This window comes from Kogia breviceps, chromosome 13 (assembly GCF_026419965.1).
Source record: "Kogia breviceps isolate mKogBre1 chromosome 13, mKogBre1 haplotype 1, whole genome shotgun sequence".
Lineage (NCBI taxonomy): Eukaryota > Metazoa > Chordata > Mammalia > Artiodactyla > Physeteridae > Kogia > Kogia breviceps.
Genome location: NC_081322.1, coordinates 11112560 through 11140121, shown reverse-complemented (window position 1 = coordinate 11140121; position 27562 = coordinate 11112560). Strand labels below are relative to the sequence as shown.

Here is a 27562-nt window from a genome sequence, read left to right as displayed (position 1 = left end):
CAGAATTGACCATAATGCTTTTCCCATCTCCATTGACTGCTTTTTTTTTTTTACATCTCTGTCTTTCTTCAGAATTTCCAGATGATATTAATCCTGTTACCAAAGAAAGAGGTGGACCCAGGGGCCCAGAACCTACCCGATATGGAGATTGGGAACGAAAAGGACGCTGTATTGATTTTTAAGCCACATATTCGTTAACTTCAGTATCACTTTCTGATTGTGTACATCTGAATTAACTTATTTTTGATTATTTTCTTTCTGTATACCCTTTAAGTCATCTAATTTCTATAATGTGTTTTAAAATGTATATGATAGCTTTGGAAGAAAATGTGTTTTTATAAATCAGGAAAGAGGAAATATTAGCACATTAATTTTAATTTAAATGTTTTGGAATATTTAAGTGATGATTAGAGCTGCAAAGTTTTATTTCATCTTGTTTTAGTTAATCAGTTGTTTATAAGTACAAATGTAAATTTAAAAACTTTTTTTTTAAATGATTTTATTGCCATGTGCTAGGTAATAGTGACTTTTTAAATGTGAGTTAAGTAATGCATTATAGTTTGGTAAGGCCACAGTAACAGCAGAAAAGCTTTAACTCTGGAGCCAGATTACTTGGGTTCAAATCCCAGCTCCACTACTTAGTAGCTTATGTGACCTTGGGTAAGTTATTTAACTTCTCTGTGCTTCAGTGTCCTTATGTGTAAATTGGAGATAATACTAGTTCCACCTCATAGGACAGTTGAGAAGATTAAATGAGTGAATACATGTAAACCACCTGGAGCAGTGCATACTAGAAGAGCTGGAAGTAGTTGCCTCTGGAGGCGAGTTGGGTGGACAGGGACTGCGGTTTCTCATTAGATGCTCTCTTTCTTAAAATAAATGAATATATTAGGTACTATTTTAAGAATTTATACAAGTTCATTGGGGAAATTTAGAAAACAGTATAAAGAAGAAAACAAAAATTGTCTATAAAACCTCTACACCTGATTACCCTTTGACATATTGTCCTTCTGTAATCTAAGTAAGTATACATGTTTTTTTATATGTTATTCCTAACAATTTCGTAGTGAAAATGATGTTTCACTATTTGAATCTTTACTTTATTAATCACAAGTGATATTAAACACTCTTCTCTATGTTTAGCAGCCTTTTGTGTCTTCTTTTAATTGCTTTTTCTTATCTTTTGCTCATTTTCTGTTGGATATTGGTCTTTTGTTATCAATTTGTATGAGACTTTTGCTTTTCACTTGTGCTTATTTATGTTGAAATTTTTCTTATTTTTGTGGCGTCAGTTTTTTAAATCTTTGTATAACGTGGTCTCTGTGACCTTAATGTACTAATATCCCTTCACAAGTTCCTTGGTGGTTCCTGTCCATGATGAAGTCTTAAGTTCTGTGTCCTTCCTGTTCTGGCCCTTTACATCTGTTCAGGCCCCTCCTTCCCAGTCAAGCCCCACTACTCACAGCCTCTTAGACAGGCTTTTCATTGCCTCCATGTATTGGTAGATAAACATGCCTTTTCCCTGAAATGCCCTCTTCTTTACTCTCTGCCTAGAAAACACCTATTAAGCTGTACCTCACTTCCTTGACTATCTTTCCTCTGTCATTTCCACATTCAACTATTGCAGACATACTAACTTGTTTTAGAATTAATTTTCAATTCTGCGTTCTCCATTAGTCTGTGGGCTTCCCTATCTGTCTTATATTCCTGATTTGTTTCATTCAGTTGTGTACCCCCAATTGCAGCGTGGTGCTGGGCATTTAATAAACACTCAACAAACGTAGGCTCAGTTTCGAATCATCCAGCAGAACTCCACAATGGCCCCCGGGATTCCCTCTCCGTGGCGTGCCTGTGAATATGATGAGATAGTCATTCCCTTGATTAGGTTACATTATATGGCAACGATGATGGAATAGTCATTCTGGGGCTCAAGTTACCTGTGTAAGAATCCACTGTAGCCAACTGGAGGAAGGTTCTCCTGCTGGAGCCTCAGATGAGATCCCAGCTCCAGCTGACACCTTGATTTCAGCCTGGTGAGACCCTGAACAAGGACCCAACTACCCAGTACCCAGACTCCGGACCCAAGGAAGCTGTGGATAATGTTTGTTGTTTTAAGCCACTGGGTTTGCGGTAATGTCTTATGCAGCAACAGGAAACGGTTACAGTATTCGAGCTCCTATTACTAGGGCATTGACCTTGAATCTCAGGAGCAGTGACTAGGCTGGTTTTAAGACCTTGCAGTTTGATTAAGTGGATCGTTGTCTTCATTGTTTGTACACAAAATTCCTCTCAGACCTGCTTTGCCAAACTGTTGCCCTGTCTTTCTTAAGAGAAACGAAGACCTACTACCTTGCAGGCATTCTTCCCTGTGCCACCTCCCTAGTGATCAACAACTAAGTTTGGTTCCTGCTCGCAGGTTCCCTCTTGGCATCTTCTGTCTGCACATGATACCACTCCTGCTACTTTATGGCGAGTCTCTTTCCCTGTGGGACTGCATGTGTGTGAACTACACCTATTTATTGTGACATTTTTGAGTGCAGTGTCAAGCCTGCTGGACTGACCTTCCTTCAACACCTGCAGCCTGGTCTCATTCAGTGCCCAGAAGCTGGGATTGTTTCCTTCTCACAATGTCCCCTGTAATAAGTTTCCTGGCCCGGTATTCTAGAATTGGGCCAGTTGGGTCCTTCAGGGGAGATAAAATAATCCTAAAGCAACCTTAAATTGCTATAAAAATGCCCCAAATTCTTTTAGGAATTTAAAGAGTAATGCATTTTTTCTTTAAACCACCCAAAATACTAAAAGATTTGGAATCTTCTGAGGTTTCTAATGTTGATAAGAGACAAGTAGCAAAAAGTTCCACTTGGGTTGCAGGGGCATGGGATTAGAAAAGGTAGGCGGCGGTTAAGGAAGACGAAGTGGGGCAGGTCGAGCCAGGGTGCAGCCCAAGGGGAGACAGGAGGGCTGGGAGGCTTTAACCCAGAAACAAGGTTGGTCACAAAACGTCTCAGACCGGTCCTGGTCTTAGCGAAATTTTTATAAGGATGTAAGCTGAGCCACAAGGCACTGCCCTCATGTCCTGCACATGAACCAAGAACTTCAGGCTATGTAAGGCTGACCCCATGTACTTTATAGAACCATTAAATTCTCTTAAACTGCCCACATTATTTACATTTAATCTTTATTGAGGAAATCTAAAGAGAATTACTAGAAATGGGGATCGGCTTCAGCAAGAGCCAAAATAACAGAACAAAACTCTTTACCACGTTCAGATACTTTGCAAAATTTATATGAGTAATTAAAATGTAAAAGGCAAGAAGAATTTCAGACAAGAATAACGTTGACATTTTCAGACGCTCTGCTGAAGCGAAGCTCCTCTCCTGGCACCGAGCAGGCTGGCTTGCATGATCAGCAGTGAGGGGTGAGCTGCTGAGGACGGCCTGCCAGGCACCCCCGCCCCACCTGCTTGGTCCCTCCGCCGCAGGCCGGCAGGCAGGCCTTGTCACCACTCAGGTCGGGTCACCAAAAAGATGCTTGCTTAGGCGTGAGATGTCATAGCTGTTTCAGTCATTGAAAGGCAAGATAGTTCCCGTTTTTCTTCACAATGGACATACTAGATAAATCTTTCAGGGCACACTCAGAACCAGTTCAAGACCTACATATCATGGTTTAATTTAAGAGCTCTCCTGAAATTTGCTTTCCCCCTGTCTTTCCACACTACACTGTCCGATACTCCTCACATTCGAGTCACTCCCGAAGGCCCCCAGGGTCCTTACTGGTCACAGTTAAAGGTATTAAGGGGGAGTTAGCATGTGTAACTCATTAGAAGGTGTTAATTACTTTTTAAATTTTATTTATTTAGTTTTGGCTGCGTTGGGTCTTCGTTGCTGCGCAAGGGCTTTCTCTAGTTGTGTCGAGCAGGGGCTATTGGTTGCGGTGCGTGGGCTTCTCATTGCTGTGGCTTCTCTTGTTGCTGAGCACGGGTCTAGGCACAGGGGCTGTAGTAGTTGTAGCTCGCGCGCTCTAGAGCGCAGGCTCAGTAGCTGTGGTGCACGGGCTTAGTGGCTCCGCGGCATGTGGGATCTTCCCGGACCAGGGCTCGAACCCATGTTCCCTTCATTGGCAGGTGCCAATGAAGGCATCTTAACCACTGCGCCACCAGGCAAGTCCTGGTGTTATTTACTTTTCACGCATTCATTGCCACTGGGCATTAAGCAGTACCCTGTGGAAAGTGACCAGACATGTCATCTTTGTTACTGTTGCTTAAGCTCTTATGGAAGTTTTCAAAATACACAAAAGTAGAAGGAATAATACGATGTGTTCCCCATGTACTCATCGCCCAAGTTTAACAGTTGTTGATATTTATCAGCAGTTATTCATTTTGCTTCATTATCCCCTTACACTTTTTCTCCCCTCTGAGATATTTTATGGCAGACAACTTCAGACTGAATGTGTAGTTTTTATAATAGAGGAGTTAAGCAGGTTTCAGAGGATTTCAGAGAATGGGTCCCTGGCTGCGCAGCCAATCTAGCTGGGGGGTGACACGGGGGTATCAGCGTGAAGGAGGCATGAGCCCAGGGCTAGGGTAGCAAAAAATCGATGGATGTTTTTAAATACATCTTTTCTGAGAAAGAAACAATTGATCTTGACTGCAAACCAAAAAAATGGTCTTGTTCTTTTAAGGTTTTGTTTCACCTGCAGTATAGGAAGATTGTGCTCATATTCACTTCATGATATTTATTTTAGACGCAACGCTTAAAATTACACTGGGTTTAAGCATCCTGTTGTAAGCATGATGATAGCCCATTGTTTCTCTGTTTTATAGCCTGCTCTTCAAGACCATGGACAATGATTTCACAGATTTTAGAAAATAGATTAAAAAGTTTCATCATCGCTTACATTCAGGAAACTTATTATGGGTTCACTTCTCTTCGATTACATAGTATATTTCCATCTCTCTTCCTTTGGGAAAGTGGCAGTTAAAGTCTTTGGGGCTGTTGTGTCACTTACGGGAGGCTCTGTTTCCAAATAAATCCTCGGCACGCGTCGCTCAGGATGGTCCCCCGTCTGCCTTTGAATGTGAGTGTAACCGGGCGAATGCGTCCGTCGCGCGGGCGTGTCCGGCAGAGGGGGCGTGTCCAGCGTCCTGCGGGGCTCAGTCCTGGGTGCAGAGGCGTCCTCCCTGCCGTGGCCCACAGCCCGCCCGCGCCTCCGGCGCCCGCCCGCCCCCTGGGGGACGCTGAGGGCGCGGCGGGCCGGGGCGCCGACCTCCTGCACCTCGGCGTCCTTAGCCCTCCGTGGCTCGAGCGGGCCTCTCTGAGGGCGCGGGTGGCTGAGGCTGTGGTCGGGACGGCCCAGGACGGGGGCAGCAGCGCGCTGACGTCATCAGTGGCTCAGGGAAAACCCCTGGGCTCTGTTCTCAGCTTACTGTTTCCCTTCACTGTGGTGGCCTCGCCAGGCTAGCAAGGCGAGGCCAGGACTGTGTTCTTAGGGTCCTTTTCGGCTCTTTGAGGGGGACTCAACCCGACCACCTCTGAAGGAGAGGGGAGGAGCGCGCCCGCTTTGGCTTCAGTTAGTACATCGCCGTGCCCAGCCCCGAGCTGGAGCTGCGGCCCGAGGAAGCACTCCCACGGGGATGCAGGGAGGACAGCAGACGAAATGCCGCACCCACAGTCTGGAAAGCTGCATTTGTCTCTTCGGGCGGCCATAACAAGCAGCACGAACTGCCTTAAAACAATAGGATTTTTTTTTTTGACGGGGGGAGCGGGGAGGGTACGCTGGGAGCACAGGATTTCTGCTCTCCAGTTCTGCAGACTGGAAGCCTGAAGTCCAGGTGTCAGCAGAGCCACCCTCCCTCAGAGACGCAGGCGCGCACCCTCCCTTGCCTCTTTCCAGCAGCTGCTGGCACGCCGGCAGCCCTTGGCCGCCCTTGCTTCGCAGGTTCACGACTCCAGCCTCTGCCTCCGTGGCCACCTAGCGTTCTCTTTGTGTGTCTCTGGTTTCACAAGGCCATCTTCTTGTAAGGGCACCAGTTATGTTGGATTAGGGGCCCACCCTCCTCCAGGACGACCTCATCTGGACAAATGACACCTTTTTTCCAAATAAGCGCACAATCTGAGGTACCAGGGGTTAGGACGTCACCGTGTCATTTTTGGGGAAACACATTTCACCCGTAAGAAGAGCACAAGGTGCCTGTACCGACCTGGTGCAAAGGAGGAGCCTGCGGCCTTGGACTAGGCTCGGTGAGCCGGAGGCCTGCCCTCGGCATCAGCCGGCTGAGGACCAGAGGCTCCGCCCAACTGCCTAGGCTGTGCGCATCTAGAGACACTCACACAGCTCAGGACACTTGCACAACCCCACTGCACACCTCCCACGGCAGAGGACTGTGCTTGCATTTCCGGGGGGCAGGCTCGGGGGTGCGTGGAGACACCGCCCTCGAGTGCCGGGGAGCGGGGGGCGGTCCGGACCCTCGCCCTGGACGTGCGCGTTCTCAGCGCTCCCGGGCCGTCCCCACCCGCCGCCACTTCCTTTCACCGCCTGCTTCTCTCCATTCTCTCACTCACTGTCCACGGTTGCCGGTGTTCTACCTTTAGCATACTCTCCTTTGATTTTGCCGTTCGAAACTTTTATGGCTTCTGTACACATAGACAGAAAAAAAACAGAGTCACTTCCTGGTCAAAGGTGCCACCTCTTCCTGGTCAGCAGGCTTAGTAATAAAACATGTTGCAGTGACAGTTTTTCTTTAATACACCCTATATAAAATGTGTAGGAAGAACCCGCTCCCCTGCCAGACGCTATAAGCAGCAGGGGAGGAGTAGAAAAACATCCCTCAGAGTGAGCCCCGGGAGGTTGAGAATATGGGAGGCTGGATGTTTTTTTCTTCCAGTTACATAAAAATCACAGAAATGCCCCATTTCTGCTCAAATTCATTTGAGATATCACTGCTCTGATTTTTCCTCAGTTGAAACACTAAAATCTGTCTGCGGTTTTTTAAATCGCATAAATAGCAACCTCCCACTCAGAGACAAAATGGAAACCTCTGTACCCTGTTCTCTAATCAAAGCATCTTCACCCAGTGGCACAGAGGGAAAAAAAAAATCCAAGAAATAAGGTACATCGGGCAAACTATATTTATGAAATCATAAAAATATTATGTAAAAGCATTTTAGTTATATTTGATAATACAGCTAATTATCAACAAAATTGCTAAACCACTTGATCTATTGAATACTTTTAAAAAGTTCTTTAAAACAATGAGAAGATATGGCTGTAGGAAATTGCCCTGCACCTTCTCTTAGTAGAAATCATTAAGGCGGTTTTAGCTATCTGAATGCAGGATCATTTTACAAAGAGGAAGTCTATGTTATAGTTATACAATTTCACACAGATAAAATTTTTCTTCGGGGCTGTGCGTGTTGGTGATCCATTGCCTGAATTACACCTGGAGCAGCCCAGGGAAAATGACGGATTCACTGACTCATTCCTCTAAAGCTTTATCAGCCGTAGCCTATTAAACTGTCAAGGAGGCCAGTGGGAACCAGAGGACGATGCCGGATTCTGTTGAACTGAGGGCAGTGCCTTGAGCCTGCTGTCGCAGGTGGAACCAGCAGGGCGCAGATGGCGTCTCTTAGGAATGGGACTCTGGGTCTGAGGAAGGGTGTGGGTGAAGGTAAGATGCTTGTCTTGGAATCACGGCTGTTAGATCCTGACCACAGGCTGTCGATCTCACTTGGAGCTGATCTCGGTTGCAGCCTTGTCAGCAGAGGTGCAGAGCCTATAGTGAGAGCACGGTCTGAGGTCTCCCTGCTGCTCAGAAGCTCCAGGGCCAGGACTGAGGTGCCCTCACCCCCCAGTCAGTGCTCAGACCTCCTCCCCCCTCAACCCCGCTGCCGTTCTTGAAACCGACTTTCAAATGTCACTAACTTAGAAGAGCAGGTTTCCGATTTGAATTTGTTTTATTGGAGGAGTCTACAGTAGATCGTTAATGTAATATTTTCCTCCACATTTAGCCATTTCAGAGATTAACATATGGCATAGATGAAACTGAGAGTCCAGCAGATACTTTCCTAACTTTAGAAATGGGTTGCTAACCTCCATTTCAAAATTCTCAGGAAACCTACTTGCTTCCTCAACTGCTTAGAGGACTTTAAAGGGAGGCCCTCAAGCACAGTGTTCCCTGCCCACCTGCCTGAGTCTGCTGTCCTGGCCTTCAGCATCTGGGTGACACTCAGCACTTCCGCCACCCTTTGCGGCAGCAGCGGTGGCTGTCAGCCTGAATTCATCGCCCGCACACCCATCACCCTGGCTGGCAGCGTGTGTCACTCTAACGCCAGGAAGCACAGGCATCGCCAGTCTAGTGGCCTAGTTACATGTCATTTCCATCTAGTTTATCAGTCACTTCTTGGCTTTGAAAGTATGGATACAAACTAAATTACATTTTGGTAATTGTTTTTTATGAAACCATCCATTTTCCTTTATTTCTTTAACTGTCATTACTACTAAGCAAAACAGAAACAAAGAACGCGGTCCTCGTAACATTTTGTTAGGTCAAACCAAGTTGTTAACAGGGTGAAGAGTCAGTATACAGAATATTCAGTGAAAATCACACGAAGCCACTCTAAAAAATGTCTTTGCTTTTATGTGGAATCTAGAAAAATGGTACAGATGAACTTATTTGCAAAGCAGAAACAGAGACACAGATGTAGAGAACAAACTTACAGATAGCAAACGGGGCGGGGTGGGGGTGTAGGATGGACTGGGAGATTGGGACTGACACATATACACTACTATATATAAAATAGACAACTAATGAGAACCTACTGTACAGCACAGGGAACTCTACTCAGTGCTCTGTGGTGACCTAAATGGCAAAGGAAATCCAAAATAGAGGAGACATACGGATACGTAGAGCCGATCCACTTTGTTATACAGCAGAAGCTAACACACCGTTGTAAAGCGACCGTCCTCCAGTAAAAATGTTAGAAAATGTCATTGCTGCCAAGCCACGTGTGGTTCGCATTCCTGAGAACTGGTAGCTGGTGAGAGGGGAGGACCAGCCCTCCTTCCCCCTGGTGATTTTGATGGTGACTGGGCAGTTGCAAACCTTTCCACTCCTCCCTTCAGCCTCGGGGCGGCCACCCCAAGGGAGGAAGGGCTGGGAGCGTGAGGGTCGCGGCGTGGCCTGAGACGCTGCGGTTGGGACAGCGCCTTCGAGCTTCCCCACGCCGGCCGCCCGTCCCGCAGTGGTGACCGAGAAGGCGGACAGACTCTCCGTGGCGCGCGCACGGAGGCCCCCGGGAGCCTCCGCCCCGCCCGCGTCGCAGGCGCCACGCGCTGCCCCGGACGCCACGCGCTGCCCCGGGCGCAGGCTGGAGGGCGCGGCCCAGGTGCGCGGCGGTGGGGAGCTCGCCCCGTGGCCCGGCCCGCGGCTGCCTGCGCTCCCTCCCCGGGGCACCCCAGCTCCCCGTCGGAGCTCAGAACAGGACCCTGCCCGTGCGTGATACAGCCGAGACGGCCAAGGCCCACAAGGACCGGTAGCAGATTAAGTCGTTTATATTCATACTGATGATGTTCCTTCCGCAAGCTCTCTGCCTCAGAGGCGCTTGCGAAGCCACGGTGACTGAAGGCGAACAGGCGCCACACGTGAGGCCTCCCTCCGGTTCCTGCAGCCAGGAGCCCAGGCTCGTCGCATGCCTGGGAGATGAGATTTCTGATCGAGGTGGACCGTCTGTCTTAAGGAAATAAGTAACCTGATGTCGGAGCATCGTAGAACTTGGCCCCTGGCTCAGAGAGGGTGAGCATGGAAGCACAGGACCTCGGCGGTCTCCCACCCTCCAGCGGGAGGATAAAGGGGCACAACCCACCAAAGCAGCCTCCCTAGGGCCACTCAGCCGTCCTTCCTCAGGGGTCCATGGCCGGGCCAGAGGGCTGACCTCTACCAGCCGGGGAAGCCTTGTCCACCAGCAAGCTGCTGGCCCGTCCACCTTCCAGGGGGCTTTCGGACATTGGCCTGGGTTCTAGCTTACGGATTTTTTCCTGTGATTGTGAAGTAGCCCTTTCCAAGTGAAAGATTGACGTATTTATTTATCTGCAGAACTGATACGAAGAACGCCTTGCTGTTTCTGCACACGGTTTGGAAACTATGCTTTCACTAGCGTTCGTTAAGATGTTGTGAAGGTTCTCAAATTTGAACGGCAAATTACCAGTCCAAACCAGCACATTCATTAACTCCAAGCAGAATTAAATCTCAGTTTGTGAGAGTGGTAACATTAGCTTGAAAACAGGATACGCTAAAATTATAAAAATAAAAATAGACTGTTAGGGCTTCCTGGTGGTGCAGTGGTTGAGAATCCGCCTGCCAATGCAGGGGACACGGGTTCGTGCCCCGGTCTGGGAAGATCCCACATGCCGCGGAGCGGCTGGGCCCGTGAGCCATGGCCGCTGAGCCTGCGCGTCCGGAGCCTGTGCTCCGCAACGGGGGAGGCCACAACAGTGAGAGGCCCGCATATCACAAAAAAAAAAAAAAAAAAAAAAAAAGACTGTTACTTTTACTTGGTCTGTACACATTTTCTTAGAGTTACAAAAAGGAATCCATAGGATAATTCTCCCTGCTAGCGATATACATATGTATGCATATGTAATGCTCTCAAGCCAGCTTGGATAGATTTTTAAATGTTGTATATATTCATATATGTGTGTGTGTATGTTATATGTTATTTTCCTAGCTGAGCAGGGAATTATTCTTGGAGAAAAGGCTGGGACAGGGAAAGAACAAGACGAGCCTGGAAAATCTAGTTTTGTCAGAAAGTAAGGCTGTGTTCAAAGACTAGTAAAGAGAAGAACACAGGCGCCAGCTTCAAAACAAAGGTCTCCCACTGGCCAGATGGAAACATTTTGAGGATAAATGGTGATCCGTGTTATGCTGTGGCAAAATACACTGTTGCCTTGGAGAACTGGGAAGGCAGATGCTGTGTCTCTGGACTTGCGATTTTAGGGGAAGGGATTGGTTAATATTTGCCGCATTTCACAAATCACCACAAAATGGATGGGTTCAGGGACGACTGGCTACTTCATAAGCAGGAAGAAAAGGGAACAGACAATCCAGAAATTCAGAACTCGTAGCACTGAGAGAGGCAGCTGCTACTCAACTGCAAATAATAAAAGATGAAAATGAGAGAAGTACTAAGTTTGCAGCAAGGATTAGACCAAGGATATGGCTGTCAAACGCATGGCTTATATCTCTAGATGGATAAAATGGCACCCAGTAATTTCTTTCACTTGGAAAGAAGGGCTCAGGAAAAACAGACTGAAGAGAGTGGCTCTCTAGAACTCCCCAGTGTTAACCTTGTACCACAGCGACCTTATCATATTCACTCTCTGCTATCTCTCTCTTTCCCCATAAGTGCACGCGCAAGCACACACACGTATCGCTGTTGCACTTGCTGTACCCTTTGAGAGAGTAAATTGCAGATACGATGCCTGTTATCCCGAATACTTTAGCATTAATCTGTGAAAACCCACAGCTAACATCATACTCATGGTCAAAGACCGAGTGCTTTCCCCCTAAGATCAGGAATAAGACCAGCATGTCAGCTCTGCCCCTTCTATTCTGTATCGCCCCGGAAGTTCTAGACAGGGCAACTAAGCAAGAAAAAGAGATAAAAGTCATCCAACTTGGAAAGTAAGACAGAGAGTTATCTCTGTTTGCTGAGGATATGATCATGTACATGGAAAATCTGAAGGAATCTACTAAAAAACTATGAGAACTAATGAACAAGTCCAGCAAGGTTGAAGGCTACAGGATCAATATACAAAAATCAATTGTATTTTTATGTTAGCAATGAACAAACCAAAATGACATCAAGGAAACACCTTTATTTACAATAGCATCAAAGAGAATAGAGTACTCAGGAATAAATTTTTGAAAGGAAGTGAAAACTGCTCTGAGAACTGCAAAACATTGTTGATAGAAACTGAGAAAGACCTCAACAAATGGAAAGACATCCCCATTCATGCACTGGAAGACTTAATGCTTTCAATGTGGCAATACTCCCCAAATTGATCTATAGGTTCGATACAAACTCTCTCAAAATATCATCTGTCTTTTTTTTTTTTTTTTTTTTCTCACTGTTGTGGCCTCTCCCTTTGCGGAGCACAGGCTCCGGACGCGCAGGCCCAGCGGCCATGGCTCACGGGCCCAGCCGCTCCGCGGCATGTGGGATCCTCCCGGACTGGGGCACGAACCCGTGTCCCCTGCATCAGCAGGCGGACTCTCAACCACTGCGCCACCAGGGAAGCCCCATCTGTCTTTTTTTAATAAGTTGACAAGCTGATTGCAAAATCCCAGTGGAAATGCAAGAGACCCAGACAAGCCAAAGCAACTAAAAATAAGACAAAACAAAGTCGGAGGATCCATGCTTCCTGATTTCAAAACTTACTAAAAGCTGCAGTAATCAAGACTGTGGTACTGGCATAAGGATAGACATATAGATCAAAGGGATAGAATTAAGAGATCAGAAATAACCCTCACATGGTCAACTGATTTCTGACAATGATAGCAAGACAATTCAGTGGAGAAAGAATCATTTTCAAGAAATGGTGCTGGGACAACTGGATATCCACACGCGAAAGAATAAAGTTGTACCTGTTCCTTATAACGTATACAGAAAATTAACTCAAAATTGATCACAGACCTAAATGTAAGAGCTAAAACCATTAAAGCTCTTAGAAGAAAGCCTAGGAGTACATCTTCACGACCTTGGGTTAGGCAATGAATGGTTTCTTAGATATGACACCAAAAGAAAAGCTGGACTTCATCAAAATTTAAAACTTTTGTGTTTCAAAGGAAAACATCATGGAAGTAAATGACATCCACAGAATGGGAAAAAATATTCGGAATGCATATATCTGGCAAAGGACTTATGTCCAAAATATATAAGGAACAACTTAACTCAATAATAAAAATACAGGGAGCCCTGGTCCGGGAAGATCGCACATGCCGCGGAACAACTAAGCCCGTGCACCACAACTACTGAGCCTGCGCTCTAGAGCCTGTGAGCCACGACTACTGAGCCTGCGTGCCACAACTACTGAAGCCCGCGCGCCAAGAGCCCGTGTTCCGCCACAAGAGAAGCCACTGCAGTGAGAAGCCCGCACACCGCAACGAAGAGTAGCCCCTGCTCGACGCAACTAGAGAAAGCCCACGTGCGGCAATGAAGACCCAATGCAGCCAAAAATAATAAATAAATCAATTAATTAATTTTTAAAAATCACTGTTTAAAAAACTTTACAATAGTAATAATAAAAATACAAATAGGCAAAGGATCTTAATGCACGTTTCTCCAAAGAACATATACAAATGACCAATGAGGATGTGGAGAGATGCTCAACATCATTGACCATTACGGAAATGCAAATCAAAACCACAGTGAGACGCCACTTCACATATACTGTGATGGCTATAATAAAAAGTAGACAATAGCAAGTGTTGGAGAGGATGTGGAGAAATTGCAAACCTCATACACTGCTGTAGGAATGTAAAATGGTGGAGCTGCTTTGAAAAAATGTTCCTCAAAATAGTAAACAGTTTAACATAATTACCGTATGACCCAGCAACTGAAATGAAAGCATGTCACACAAAAACCTCTAAATAAATAGCCATAGCAGCATTCTTCATAACATAATTGTTATATTTTAGATTTCTGCTAATTAGGCTAGCAAGCATGGCACTTTAGTTTGCTCTTAACTGATTTCTAAGCAGGTAGAGCATTTCTATGTTTATCACTGTTTATTTGTTTTGTTTTGTTTTCTCCATGTCTTTTGCCCAGACTTTCATTTTATTTCTGTTGAGGCATCTTTTTCTTATTGATCTGTATGTGAAGCAGATCTTACTAAAAAATGAGCCGCGTTTGACATGATGGGTGGGGAGGTCTGAGATTCAGGGATCCACTTCAATACTTGGCCCAGAATTAATGGTGAAAAATCATGAACAAATAAGGATATCTGCTCTCACTTCTATTTAACAATTTAAATAGTGGGCACAACTGCCCCCAAAAGTGGGAGCAACCCAAATATCCAATTTGATGAATGGATAGATATACCACGGTAGATACAGAAGTACTGATACCTGCTACAGCATGGATGAACCCTGAAAACACTATCCTACAAGAAAGAAGCCAGTAACAGAAGGTCACATGTTGTAGGGTTCCATTTATATGAAATGTCCAGAATAAAATCTACAGAGACAAACATCAGTGTTTAAGGCTAGAAGGGAGATTGGGGTGGTGGGGAGAATGAGGAGTATGTGCTATTGGGTCTCTTCTGGGGGCGATGGAAATGTTCTAAATTGATTCTGATGATGGTGGTACAACTCTGTGACTATAAGTGACTGAACACCATTTAATTGTTTACATTAAAGGGTAAATTGTATGGTCGTGACTTATATCTTAAGCTGGGTTTTTAAAAAATATGTGTTTATTAAAGTGAAAAATTTCTTTAAATACTGAAGTTTCCAACCAATTACAGAGTTTAAGACCTGTTGGCATTTCTTTTTTATTTTTACAGAGGGTAAAAGACTGTGTTCAAAATTACCTGGATTCATTTATTTTTTTCTCTGAAGTTATGATGTTTATTTGAAATACAACAAGGTTAATTTGTTTCTGTTTATATTCAATTTTAGAGTTGTATCCAAATCCTTACTGATGTAATTTTAGTTTTGAATATTTAAAACTTTTATGTTTCCAGAACAAAAACTATACATGTTATACCCAGAAAAGTGTTGTTCCCTCTCTTATTCTTTCATTGTTCCCACCCAAGTTCCATGCATCATCATGATCAATGTCATTAGTTTCTTGTTATCTTTCCTGAGTTTTTTTTTGGGAGAAGATTTTTGAGAAGCAAGGAAGTAAAACATGAAGCAGTAAAAACTGAAAACATAACAAAGTTGGATGATAGAACTAAAGTAAAATGGATAGACTCGCTTATTAAAGGATAATAATATCAATTTCGGACTTCCCTGGTGGCACAGTGGTTAAGAATCCGCCTGCCAATGCAGGGACATGGGTTCAAGCCCTGGTCCGGGAAGATCCCACATGAGGCAGGGAAACTAGGCCATTGCACCACTATTACTGAGCCCGCGCTCTAGAGCCCGCGAGCCACAACTACTGAAGCCCACGCACCTAGAGCCGGTGCTCCGCTACAAGAGAAGCCACCGCAACGAGAAGCCCGTGCACCGCAACGAAGATCCAAGGCAGCAAAATATAAATAAATAAATTAATTAATTAATTTTAAAAAATCAGTTGAGATTACAAAGCAAAACCTAAAACTAAGCACCGAACAGGACACACACATTAAAAAAGCGACTCAATTTGAAAGTAAAAGAATGGTCAAAGATATATCAAACAAATTCACACAAAAAGAAAATAGAGATCCCAATACTATTATCAGACAAGATCGAATTTATAGAAAAAACCTTTAAACTAGACAAAGAAGGTGACGTTACAATAATAAAAGGGTCCCCTGAAAATATTTGCATGCACATTGGCCCAGCAATTCCGCCTTTATTTAAGATGTATGTAAGGTTATGACTGTGTTATTGTTATAATAGCAAAAGGCTGAATATAGTCCGCTACCCCCAAATTTTGTCATTAGGACTGGTTGAATGAATTGTACTGTGGAATACTGTGTAGTCCTGCTAAATGACAGCCTCCAGGATATGCTGTTAAGTGAAAAACGCAGGACACAGGACAGTGTGTGCAGCTCACTTGCTCCCGTCTGTGGTCATGATCTGTGCCTGGACGGCCTCGGCCTGGGCTGCGGGGTGTCTGTCATTGCTCTGTGGAGGAGGAGTGGGGAATGGAGCTCGAGGGGAGGAGGTGTTAAAAATGTTTTTTTTTTCTTTCAAATATTGAAATAGGGTAAGAAAATGCAAATGGGCGAAGAAAGTATACAAGTATACCTGTAAATAAGAAGGCATATACCTTCTTACCGTATTTGAATTCTTACCGTATATGCATGTATTACCTTTTCAATTAAAAAGAGCCCATTTTAAAAGACTTAAAAGATGAAAATCCCTTCCAGACCCCAAATTCTATTATATCATCATTATGCATTATACCGTTCAGTAGAGAATCGTCAGGAATCCACTGTGAATTGAGGTATGACCATTAGAAAATGGTTGTTCATGTGATTTGAGACTTAGGTACTGCTGCGTATTTTGTAAACCACGTGTTTAATTTTGTTGCCAGAGGTTTAGACATCAGAATGTACCATAGGATAAGTCTGGTTATTTCTTTGCAAGACGAAGTGGATCGTCTGCAAAGGCGAGCATCTTGAAGCCTGTGGGAGAGTTTTAGAGGCATGCCCCCTTCCTCAGCGCAGAGAAGGCATCGAGGTGGAGTAGAAAGTCCCTTGCTGTTTGTTTCAGGCTGTTTGAATCCCGGCTGACCGCTTCCTTTCCGTGTGATCTTGAGCAACTCACCTTGTCTCCTGCAATCTAAGATTCCTCCTACGGAATGGGGGGCTGTTACTTCTGCCCCACTGGTCTCCTGAGGGTTTGCAGGGAACCAGTGAGGGATGGATAAGGAGAGACTGATCACGTCTAAGGGGTTATTTATCACGGCCACTGCTCAGCACCTGTAGGGCACGTTGAAAACACCCCCAAAAGGAATAGCCCGATACTCAGCTGTCAGCTTTCTGGAGTCAAGAAGACAGCCCCCGGGGACCGGCTGGCTCAGAACACGTGGGGACAGCTGGTCACTGACGTGTGTAAGTTGAAACTGTCCTGACACGTGCGGGGCGACTTCAGGGCCGCGGGGCAGAAACACTCAGGCTAAGATCGGAGGAACAGAAAGGACAGTGACCTCAGAGGCTCACCGCTGTCACGGCAACCCCCCCCCACGCCATCTTGCTTTGGGGAAATTGCCATTTCAAAGGCGGGTAAAGACGAGCGGGGATCAAAGGGCAATGTTAATAACTCAGAACCCAGATTAAGGGTCAGGAGGGCCCTTTCCACACGTGAGCCCAAAGGAGAGGAATGAAGGGGAGTTTTCTTCCATCAGGTAAGGACTGCGGGTGGATCAGAGTCGGCCCGGCCCGGTTCCCGAGGGCCCCGCTCAGAGGCAGGAAGGGGGACACACGTGTGCCTTCCCGTGCAGTTGGCAGGCGGGCACTCACACACACCCGCGTGTCTCCAAAGAGGACCCAAAGCTGTTATGCATTACCGAGGTATTAGTATGGCAAAAGGTATTGCTTAATAATTCAGCACATGCATTAAGAACGGTCTACGAGTCATTTATTGGAAAGAACAAGCCCAGTTTCAAATGGTAATTTTATTACCATTTTATCCCGAAGGTTATCATTTGTCTTTTTTTTTTTTTTTTTTTTTTTTTTTTTTTTTTTTTTTGCGGTACGCGGGCCTCTCACTGTTGTGGCCTCTCCCGTTGCGGAGCACAGGCTCCGGACGCGCAGGCTCAGCGGCCACGGCTCACGGGCTTAGTTGCTCCGCGGCATATGGGATCTTCCCGGACCAGGGCACGAACCCGTGTCTCCTGCATCGGCAGGCGGATTCTCAACCACTGCGCCACCAGGGAAGCCCATCATTTGTCTTTTTTATACTTTCTTTTATGTCCGATTTAATATTCTTATGAGACAACTTGAATAATGAATCATAAGATATGTCTTAATTATTTTTGACCTTTCTGAGTTTTCTCACTTCTCTGGTGTTCCTATAACAGAATTTCATCAGCAACAAGAAATTAAACAGAGGTTTAAAAAGGGATGTTTCTTGTGTGATGCAGGCTCAGGAAGACTTACTAGAAAAGGAACTTGTGTTAAAAAGAAAGTGGGGACTGGATATTAGTGGCTGATGAGCTTAGTACGCACCACAGAATGATAGATGCTTCAAAAAAAACCAAACGGCAAAATAAACTTAGGTTCCATTTGTGGAAATAAAGCGCTCGGAGCACAGGAAAGTAGTAGTTCTGTTTTCTGCTGATCAAACCACAACCGAGATAAAGAGCTCAATCTGGGGGAACACCATCTAGGAGGGATACGGAGGAGGGCCTCCAGGACAGGGAGAACGTGGCAACAGCCACGGGCGGAAGCACGGAAGGCACGGGGCGGATGAGCCTGAGGAAGAGAACGAGAGAGGAGCACAGGACAGCGGTTTGAACTTAGACAGGGAGCCGCCAAGGGGAAGAAAGTGTAAACTTGGGTTCTGTTCATCCACAGGACTAGGGTCCCTATGCAGAAATCAGAGGGAGGCACGTCATGGGGTAAATTATCTAAAATTATGTTCTCGCAAGTAGATCTCTCTGAAAATGGAAAGTGCTGTCTTGGAGAGTAGCCGGTTCCCGACACTGAGGTGCAAGATGAAGGGACATCTGGGGCTTCCCTGGCGGCACAGCGGTCAAGAATCCGCCAGCCAATGCAGGGGACACAGGTTCGAGCCCTGGTCCGGGAAGATCCCACACTCCACGGAGCAACTAAGCCCGTGTGCCACAACTACTGAGCCTGCGCTCTAGAGCCCACGAGCCACAACTACTGAGCCCGCATGCCATAACTACTGAGCCTGCGCTCTAGAGCCCGCGAGCCACAACTACTGAGCCCGCATGCCACAACTACTGAAGACCGCGCACCTAGAGCCCGTGCTCCGCAACAAGAGAAGCCACCGCAATGAGAATCCCGTGCACCACAACAAAGAGTAGCCCCTGCTCTCCGCAACTAGAGAAAGCCCGCGTGCATCAACGAAGACCCAAAGCAGCCAAAAATAAATAAATTAAAAAAAAAAAAAAAAAAGATGAAGGGACGTCTGTCAGGCTCACTGGGAGCAGCGCCTTCTAATGGAAGGAGACTCGTGCAGGGTGGAAACGTCCTAGGTCCATCCTGCCGAGCCCCGAGCCCCTACCACAGGGGCAAGAGCCCTAGAAACAGACTGGTGTGACTGAGGGACTGAATTATTTTGTTGTAAGTAATTGTAATGTAAACAGCCCTATGAGGGTAGAGGGGACCACACTGGAAAGTGCAGCCGGAGAGTCTAGAAGAAATCCCCGCGTTGAGCTGGAATGTGGACTAAACCACCCTAAGGGTTCCGATCTGACCTCCCAATGCTTCCCTCACCCCACTCCACTAACACGAATTGGCTCGTGTCTCCTTGAACCCGACGTGCTATTCTCATGTTGGTGAAGGTTTTGTCTGCGTGGAACACCCTCCTCCAGCGAGGTCTGCTTTTCCTCATCCTTCCTCACATTCTCAGTGACTCTTCTTCTGGAAGACCTCTCCCCCACCCCCAACACTTAACGTCTCCTGAGTCTGGGAAGTTTATCTCTTAGTGAGGGCATCATGCAATGTTCCAACCATCCGTTGACATCTCCCGCTCACCCCGTAGCTGGAGACTCTTAAGGGGAGGGCAGCTTCGTGTCTGCAGCATCTTGGGCTCCCATAGCTGTGCCGCTGAGCAGAGATGGTGCGTGAACATGCCTGATACGCCACCAAACACACGTATTTACAAAATGACACCCCGAAATCTCCATGTAAGGGGGGATGTTACAACTTATCAATTACAGGTAAGGTTAAAGAAGTCGAGTTAATAAAATAACTTGTCCAAGAGAGAACAAACTTGTGGTTGCCAAGGGGGAGGTGGGTGGGGGAGGGACGGAGCGGGAGGCTGGGGTGAGCAGATGTGAGCTATTATGTATAGAAGACAACAAGGTCCTACTGTACAGCACAGGGAACTACATTCAATGTCCTGTGACAAACCATAATGGAAAAGAATATAAAAAAAGAATGTATATATATGTATAACTGAATCACTTTGCAGTACAGCAGAAATTAACAACATTGTAAATCAACTATACTTCAAAAAATATTGATCAAATAATATGTCCAATATCATGCAAAGAAAAGTAAGTAGAAGACATCGGCACATGATCGTATTTTAGCGCTCATCTCACTGCCTCATTCCTGAATATTGCCATGTCAAGTTAAATACAGTTACTTTGGAAGAATTTTAATTAAAGCTCTTAGAGCCACGAGGGAGCTCAAAGATAGTTCCTGTCTTTTCGCAGTGAGATCCAAAAAGGCTAAATAAATTTCCCAAGTTTATTCAGCTAGGAAGTGTCATAGTTGGCTTTAAAAGCAGATCTCCTATCTCTTAAGAAGGTATGCGTCTGATATAGTAGCTGTTATTTAAAAATTGAATGTGTTCAAATTTTCCTGATTCCAAAATACTACTTGTGTTTTTACAGAAACATTGGAAAATACAGGGAAAAAAATAGAAAAGTAAGAGAATAATGATCATCTATAATTTCCAGATGCAAAGGTTCAATCATTCCTTCCTTCTGTCAACACCCACCACCAAAGACCACCAGGAACACAGCTGAAGTTGAAATAAGTCGAGCTTATGACTCATGGCTGTGAGCGGGGCCATACGCCACGGAGAATCACGGGGCTTCTCAATAAGAGAGTGTTAGAGAGAGTGTATAGCGCCTTGGTTGAGTGATGCGGGGGACAGGCTAAGCACGGGGAGAAGGGGTTTCGCTCTAGACTGGTTCTTGTCGGAAAGCAAGACAGTTCTGTGATTGGGTATCTCAAGTCTTTATCTATAAGGAGGGCAGGCTAGAAGAAGGATAAAGTTGTAATTTGTAAAGAAGCAGGCACTCACTTTGTCCAAGAGAGGGGCATTCGGGGGCAGCTCATTGATCTTCTGTCTGTCCTTAGACAAAATTATGAAGTGGTCTTACTTGTCCCATCTTATCGTGATCTCAGAGTAAGCTTGCCTGAGGCTGGTGTTCTCTGAGATGCTTTTTGTCTGATTGGAATATAACACAGCCCAACCGTGTCAGGCGAGCTCTGAATGTCAGGGTGCTGCTTCGTGTCTTTCTTTCTCAATTCAGCTCTTCATGCAATAGACATTGATTGAGTACTTACTTGTAACTCAGATAAATGAGTCAGAATGTAGCGAACAGAGCCGGGTCCCTGTTCTCCTGGGGATTATATTCTAATGTGGGGACTTAACTAAGCAAACAAATAAATACATAAACCAAGGTCAGGTCGTGCTGACCTTCAGGGTCAAATGCCAGGAAGAAACCTAAAGCAAGGGAGGAAGGCCCAGTGGTAGAGGTTCTGTTTTGGGGAATCCCCACTTTGGGGCTGATCTGAGCAGAGATCTGAATGAAAAGAGGGAGTAAACCCTGAAAGGTCTGAGGGAAAAGAATTCCAAGCAGAAGAACAGCAAGTGAAAGTCCCTGGTGGGGAGAGTATGCGTGTTTACGTCTGAAGAACAGCCAGGGGGCCAGCGGGGTGGCGAGGAGTGACGAGGGGTCTGTGGTAGGAGCGAAGATCCCAAGGAGGGGCCGGGAAGGAGGTCAGATCATGTGGGGCTTTAAAGCAATGATGATGCATTTGGACGTTATTCTAACTGCGATGGAACTCACTGGAGGGTTCCGGGCAGGCCACGGACGTGACCTTGCTTACATTTTTTTTTTTTTTTTTTTTCGGTACGTGGGCCTCTCACTGTTGCGGCCTCTCGCGTTGCGGAGCACAGGCTCCGGACGCGCAGGCTCAGCGGCCACGGCTCACGGGCCCAGCCGCTCTGTGGCATGTGGGATCTTCCCGGACCGGGGCACGAACCCGTGTCCCCTGCATCGGCAGGCAGACTCTCAGCCACGGCGCCACCAGGGAAATCCCTTGCTTACATTTTTAAAGGATCATTCTTGTTGCTGACAAGGGGAGAATACCTGTGGGAGGGCAGCGGAGGAGAGGCGTGATGTAAGCTGGGAGACCAATTAAAATACAACCAGTGTGTCCAGATGCGAGATGACGCACCGTTCAATAGGGCAGCCGCATGTTCCATATAGCGACAGAGCGCCTGAACTGTAGTTGGTCCAAAGTGAGATGTGCTTTAAGCATAAAACACATGTGCGATCTGGAAGACAGCTGAAAAATGATGTAAAGTATCTCTTTTATAATGTTTATATTTATTACGCATTGAAATAAAAATTTGGATATGTATGGTTAAATAAAATATATAAATAAATTGATTTCACTTGCTTCTTTTTTTATCGTGTTCATATGTATTGCAAAAATGAGTTTTCGGGCTTCCCGGGTGGCGCAGTGGTTGAGAGTCCGCCTGCCGATGCAGGGGACGCGGGTTCGTGCCCCGGTCCGGGAAGATCCCACGTGCCGCGGAGCGGCTGGGCCCGTGAGCCGTGGCCGCTGCGCCTGCGCGTCCGGAGCCTGTGCTCCGCAACGGGAGAGGCCACGGCGGTGAGAGGCCTGCGTACCGCAAAAAAAATGAGTTTTCTACTTTTTCATTTTTAATTTTTTTATCTTTTAAATTTTTGTCATCATATAGTTGATTTATAATGTTGTGTTAGTTTCTGCTGTACAGCAAAGTGACTCAGCCATACGTATACATATATCCACCCTTTTTAAGATTCTTTTCCATACAGGCCATTACAGAGTATTGAGTAGAGTTCCCTGTGCTGTACAGTAGGTTCTTATTAGTTATCTATTTTATATATAGCGGTGTGTGTATGTCAATCCCAGTCTCCCAATTCATCTTTTTCCCCTTCCCCCCCGGTAACTATAAGTTTGTTTTCCACATTTGTGATCACTTACTTCTTTTTCGCTTCTTTATATGACTGCTAGAAAATGTAGAAATATGCCTGAGGCTCGCATTATCTTTCTATTGGAGAGCAGTGGTCTGCAGTGATGGGGTGAAGGTGCTGAGGAAAGGTCAGATAAGTGATGTATTCCCAAGGTAACGTTGGCCTTGTTTGCTGATAAACTGGGTGTGAGAGAAAGAAGGGAACCCAGGATGAGTCCAGCGTTTGACCTGAGCATCCGGGTGAATGGAGGTGCCACTTACCCATCGAGGGGGTGTTGCAGCATGAGCAGGTTTGGGGGGCAGGGAATCAGGGTTCCACTGTGGACATAACTGAGTTTGAGGCGTCTACTAGCACCCCCAGTGGAGATGGGTAGCAGGCAGTCCAAGGGGAGGATGCAGATGGGGTACAAGTTTGCAAGTCGTAGGCCTAGAGATGATACTTAAGTCAGGCACCAGGTGAGGTCACCACAGAAATGAGGATGATGGCGGAAAGGAGCCGTCTAAGGGCTGCGCCTAGAGGATCCGTGGGGAGAAGCCCACGGGAGCGGGACATCCCGGAAGTCACGCGAAGAAGGCGTGTGAAGACCGCGGGCGCGATGCGCTCCATCAGACGCCGCCGGGAGCCTCGGTACGAGGCGCGCTGGGTTGAACACGTGGATGAGACCGCCGCCAGCCCTCTGGGGGGTGAGTCCGGGCGGGGGTGAGTGCAGAGAGGCGGGCGGTGAGGAGGAGGGCGCAGTGATGCCAGGACGCCCTGGAGTTCCGAGCGGAGGAGCTCGCGCGGCGGCCGAAGGGCGGGCACGAGGCCGGGCGCGCGGGGCTGGGTCCGGGCCGCGTGCAAAGGCCGCCTTGCGGAGCGGCGCGCGGGGCTGCCGGCCGGCGCACGGGCGGGCGGAGGGCGCAGCGCGCGCGGCTGGGGCGCGGGCGTCTGCAGGTCCTCTGCAGGCGTCTTTAGTGTTCGCGGGGCAGCGAGAAGCGGGCCATCTGCTGAGCTAACATGGGAGGCGGAGCTGAGAAACAGCCCCCTTGGAGAGCGGGAGAGATGTCCTGAGGGGAGGTTTCAGCCCCCGGTCACTGTCACGCTGTGAGTCCTTCCACGAAAGGCAGAGACTGCAGCACCCTTCCGAGGCTCCGGCCTCCGGGTCCCTGCTCTCCGCTGGTCCAGCGGCCTTTTCCTCCGCTTACCCGCGTCACACCCCAGACCCTAGATACCCCGGGTCGTCATGTACGTGGTAACATTTGCATCAAGCTGCCGCGCCGCCGGGACTTCCATTTCAAGCCCTCCACTTTCCAGCCACCGCCTTCCAGCTTCAGCTTATTTCCTCCAGTGCCCGAGTCCCGGCCTGCCTTCTCTCGGCCCCTGCAAGCCCTTCACTGGCCCTCACTCCGCTCCTGTGTCAGCCCCTGCCTTTCATTTTCCTTCTCTTCTTTTCTTTCACTATACAATACATGCCGTACTTCCTCCCATCTTAATAAACACCATTTTTTTTTTAATCCAACTGCCTCCACTGCTGTGCTTTCTCTCTTTCCCTGTGTAGGAAAAAAAAAAAAAAATCTTAAAAGAGTTGCCCTGCATTCACTGCGGCCAAGTCTTTTGCTCACATTTTCTCTGGAACTCTCTCTACTCAGTCTTCCCTTACCACCCACTATAATTCCAGACTGCAACGTCTAATGATTTATTCTCAGTCCCCATTTCACTCCATCTATCGGGGTTTCATCTTATCTCATCCTTGTCTTCACTCGACTTCCAGAACATTCAAGTTTTCTGATTTTCTTCTATCTCACTTCTGAACATCAGAGAGCTCAGGCCTTGAACGTCTCCTTTTTAATCTCCACTCATTCCCTCGGTGATCTGATTCAGCCTGGTGGCCTTAAATGCTTCTGACTCCCAGCTTTTGGCTTTGACGCAGCTCTGTCTTCTGAATTCCAAGCTTATCTATAACTTCCTGCCCCACCTCCTGCTGGAGTGTTTAATTGCATCTCAGATTTGGCCTATCCCAGACCATGCAGGCTTCCTCAGCCATGGTTGATGGCAGCTCCACCTTCCCAGTTGTTCAGGCCAGAAGCCTCAAGTCATCCTTGAGTGCCCTCGGTCTCACGTCCCACATCCGATGTGTTAGAAAACCTGCCCATCTCTACCATGCTGGGCCACCCCCGGGTCTTCCCTGACTTCCCCAAAGTGCATGGCTTCATATCTCGTGCCCTGTTGGTCTGTGATACACTATTTGATAAGCCCTGAGCGTGTGGAGGAAAATAAGGGTGTAAGGGAACACGGAGAAGCTTTCTAAGCAAAAGAAGATAAAAGTGGGAAAGAATAAACAGACCTATTTGGAGGACCGAGAGGAGTTCAACACAGCCAGAGCACGGAATGTACAGGACGAGGCTGGAGAAACGCACAGTGGCCAGACCACAGAAGGCCTCCTGTTATTAGCGAGAGAGTGTGACCCGAGTTTTGCAGGCAATGAGGCATCCTTGAAAAGTCATCAGTAAGGGAGACGTAGGCAGACGTGTGTTGGAAAAATCACTCTGACAGCAGAGTGGAAGGTAAGGAAGGCAGGACACACACCTGGAACAGGGGTTGGGCAAAAGGAGGACCAGGACCCAGAGTAAGGCAGACCCTGCGAAACAGAGAGAGAAGATAAAGCCAAGAAACTGGAGAAATGCAGCATCGATTAGGTGCAACGCTGAGCCTGGGGAAAGGGGAGTCCAGGTGATTCAGTGTCCTGCTGTGCGTGGGTCTGGATGGCGGATGGGGCAGGAGTGGGAAACGTAGAGCAGGGGCGATGAGTTTCTACCAGGCAGACTGTGCCAGGTCCAGGGACAGCCCGCTGAAGATGGCCAGGAAGTTGTGCATTTTATGGGTCAGGAGGGCTGGAGAGAGGCTTGGGCTGAGGAGTTATTTGAACCCGCCCCCCTTTGCTCCGGCCTGAGTGCTGCAATTGCTCAGCAGTGGTGCCTAAGGGAGAAGAAAAACCCTCGCAGGTGATACTAGGGACGTGTGGAGGGAAGGAGCCCCTGGGGGGTCAGAGGGCTGGAGGGAAGATGGGAACCAAGGCGGGGTGGTGTCTCGGAAATTAGGAGAGGACCTTCCAGAAGGGGAGTGATCGTCAATAAGGCGAGGGTTGTCTCAGTCAGCTCAGGCTGCTGTAACTAACACCACGGACTGGGGGCTTTGTCAACAGACGTCTAGTCCTCAGTTCTGGAGGCTGGGAAGGCCAAGATCCAGGTGCTGGTGGACTTGCTTCCTGATGAGAGACCTCTGACTGGCCTGCAAACACTTGCCTTCTCGATTTGTCCTCACATGGCAGAGACAGACAGAGACAGAGTGCAAGCGAGCTCTGGTTTCTCTTCTGCTTCGTAGGAGAACACTAACCCCAGCATCGAAACCCAGTCACTTCCCAAAGGCCTCACCTCTGAACACCATCACGTTGGGAGGTGCAGCTCGAACATAAGAATTTGTGGGAGACAACATTCAGTCCATCAGAGAGATTAAAGGGTTTTTTTTTTTTTATGGCAGTCAAGAAGCATTCGGTGGCCTTGGTCACAACAAACTTGGGTGAAGTTGTGAGTGTAGAAATCTGATGGCAGATCAAGGCAAAGGTCAGAAGACCAAGACACCGATCTCGGTCCAGCGCTCCGGTACCTGCAGGGAACGAGAAATGTGGGCATGTATTTCTCCACAGAGCTGTTTGGAGATGGGGAGATTTGAGCATGCTCACAGGCATCTAGGAGGTCTCAGCAAAGAACAATATTTAAATTTAGAATATTTAAATTTATTTAAATTAAAAATATTTAAATTTATTTAAATTAAATTTAAATATTAAAAATAAATTTAAAAGTGCTGGAGAGAAAGGAGATGCCTAATCGAGAAGGTCTTTCAGTAACAGGAGAGAGGAAGAAGAGCTGGACAGAAAACAGGTTGCTTCTGCTGGGATTAGGGAGGAAGGAAGGCTGGACAGAGACAGTAAACATGGAGGTGGGAGCAGGGCCAGCTTCAGGGGTCTGTGGCTTTGCATCGGCGTCACGCTCACCAGGAGCCGTAGGCTTGTCCACTTTCAAATTCTTTTTTCTTTTCTTTTTTTATGTTTGGAAGAATCATTAGTATTCAGATTTTAAATTTTGATTTCAAAGCCATTTGTAGTGAGAATAGAGTTTTTGCTTTTCCAAAGTCAGAATATTAAACCACATCGTTGACGGCTTTATTTATTTATTTATTTTTATTATTAATTTTTACTGGAGTACGGTTGCTTTACAATGTTGTGTTAGTTTCTGCTGTACAACAAAGTGAATCAGCCATATGTATATATGTATCCCCTGTTTTTGGATTTCCTTCCCATTTAGGTCACCACACAGCACTGAGTGGAGTTCCCTGTGCTGTATAGTAGGTTCTCATTAGTCAAATTCTTCATAACGTTCTCTTTGAACTTGCGTCTCGTGTGTGGAGTCCAGCAGGACCATGAAGCACGCACACGAACAGAGAAGGGATGCCTGGCGGCCGTGTGCGCACGCTCAAGTTCAAGCCCACAGACGTGACAGGCAGCAGCGATCCACTGATTTGCATTAAAGCCCATTGGGGAGTTATTGGATTATTTCTAGGAGTTCAGAATTTCTGGGTTGGAAAACTACTGCAGCACTGCCAAGCACATTTCCATGGTATAAATTTACATTTACAATTAAATTCAGACTTAACACAGAACTGATTTGTATGAAGGGTTAAAACTTTTTAGAAAAATTGTCCCACAAGAATCACCAGCTCTAGATGTACTAAAATTTACATTTCAAAATAATTTGTCAGAAATTTATCTCAATGTTGTCATAGCTTATAAAATACTCTTTTTTAAATTGAGGTATAGTTGATTTACAATGTTGTGTTAATTACTGCTGTACAGCAAAGTGATTCAGTCATATATATATATATATATATGTATGTATGTATGTATACACACACATTCGTTTTTT

The 27562-nt window shown here is 46.7% G+C and overlaps 1 protein-coding gene across 4 annotated transcripts in view; it reads left to right on the top strand.

The window, feature by feature from the left end:
• Window positions 1–27562, top strand: part of SMAP1 (small ArfGAP 1) — a 220853-nt gene that overhangs the window by 32754 nt on the left and 160537 nt on the right. Inside the window, exon 1 of one of the 4 annotated variants that reach the window (XM_067011369.1) lies at window positions 23013–23287. The exons of the other annotated variants lie outside the window; for them this stretch is intronic. Coding sequence (XP_066867470.1) covers window positions 23077–23287 — 211 coding nt within the window. The 5' untranslated portion in view covers window positions 23013–23076. Of the gene's footprint in view, window positions 1–23012; window positions 23288–27562 lie in introns of those variants that run through there. 4 annotated transcript variants of the gene reach the window in all.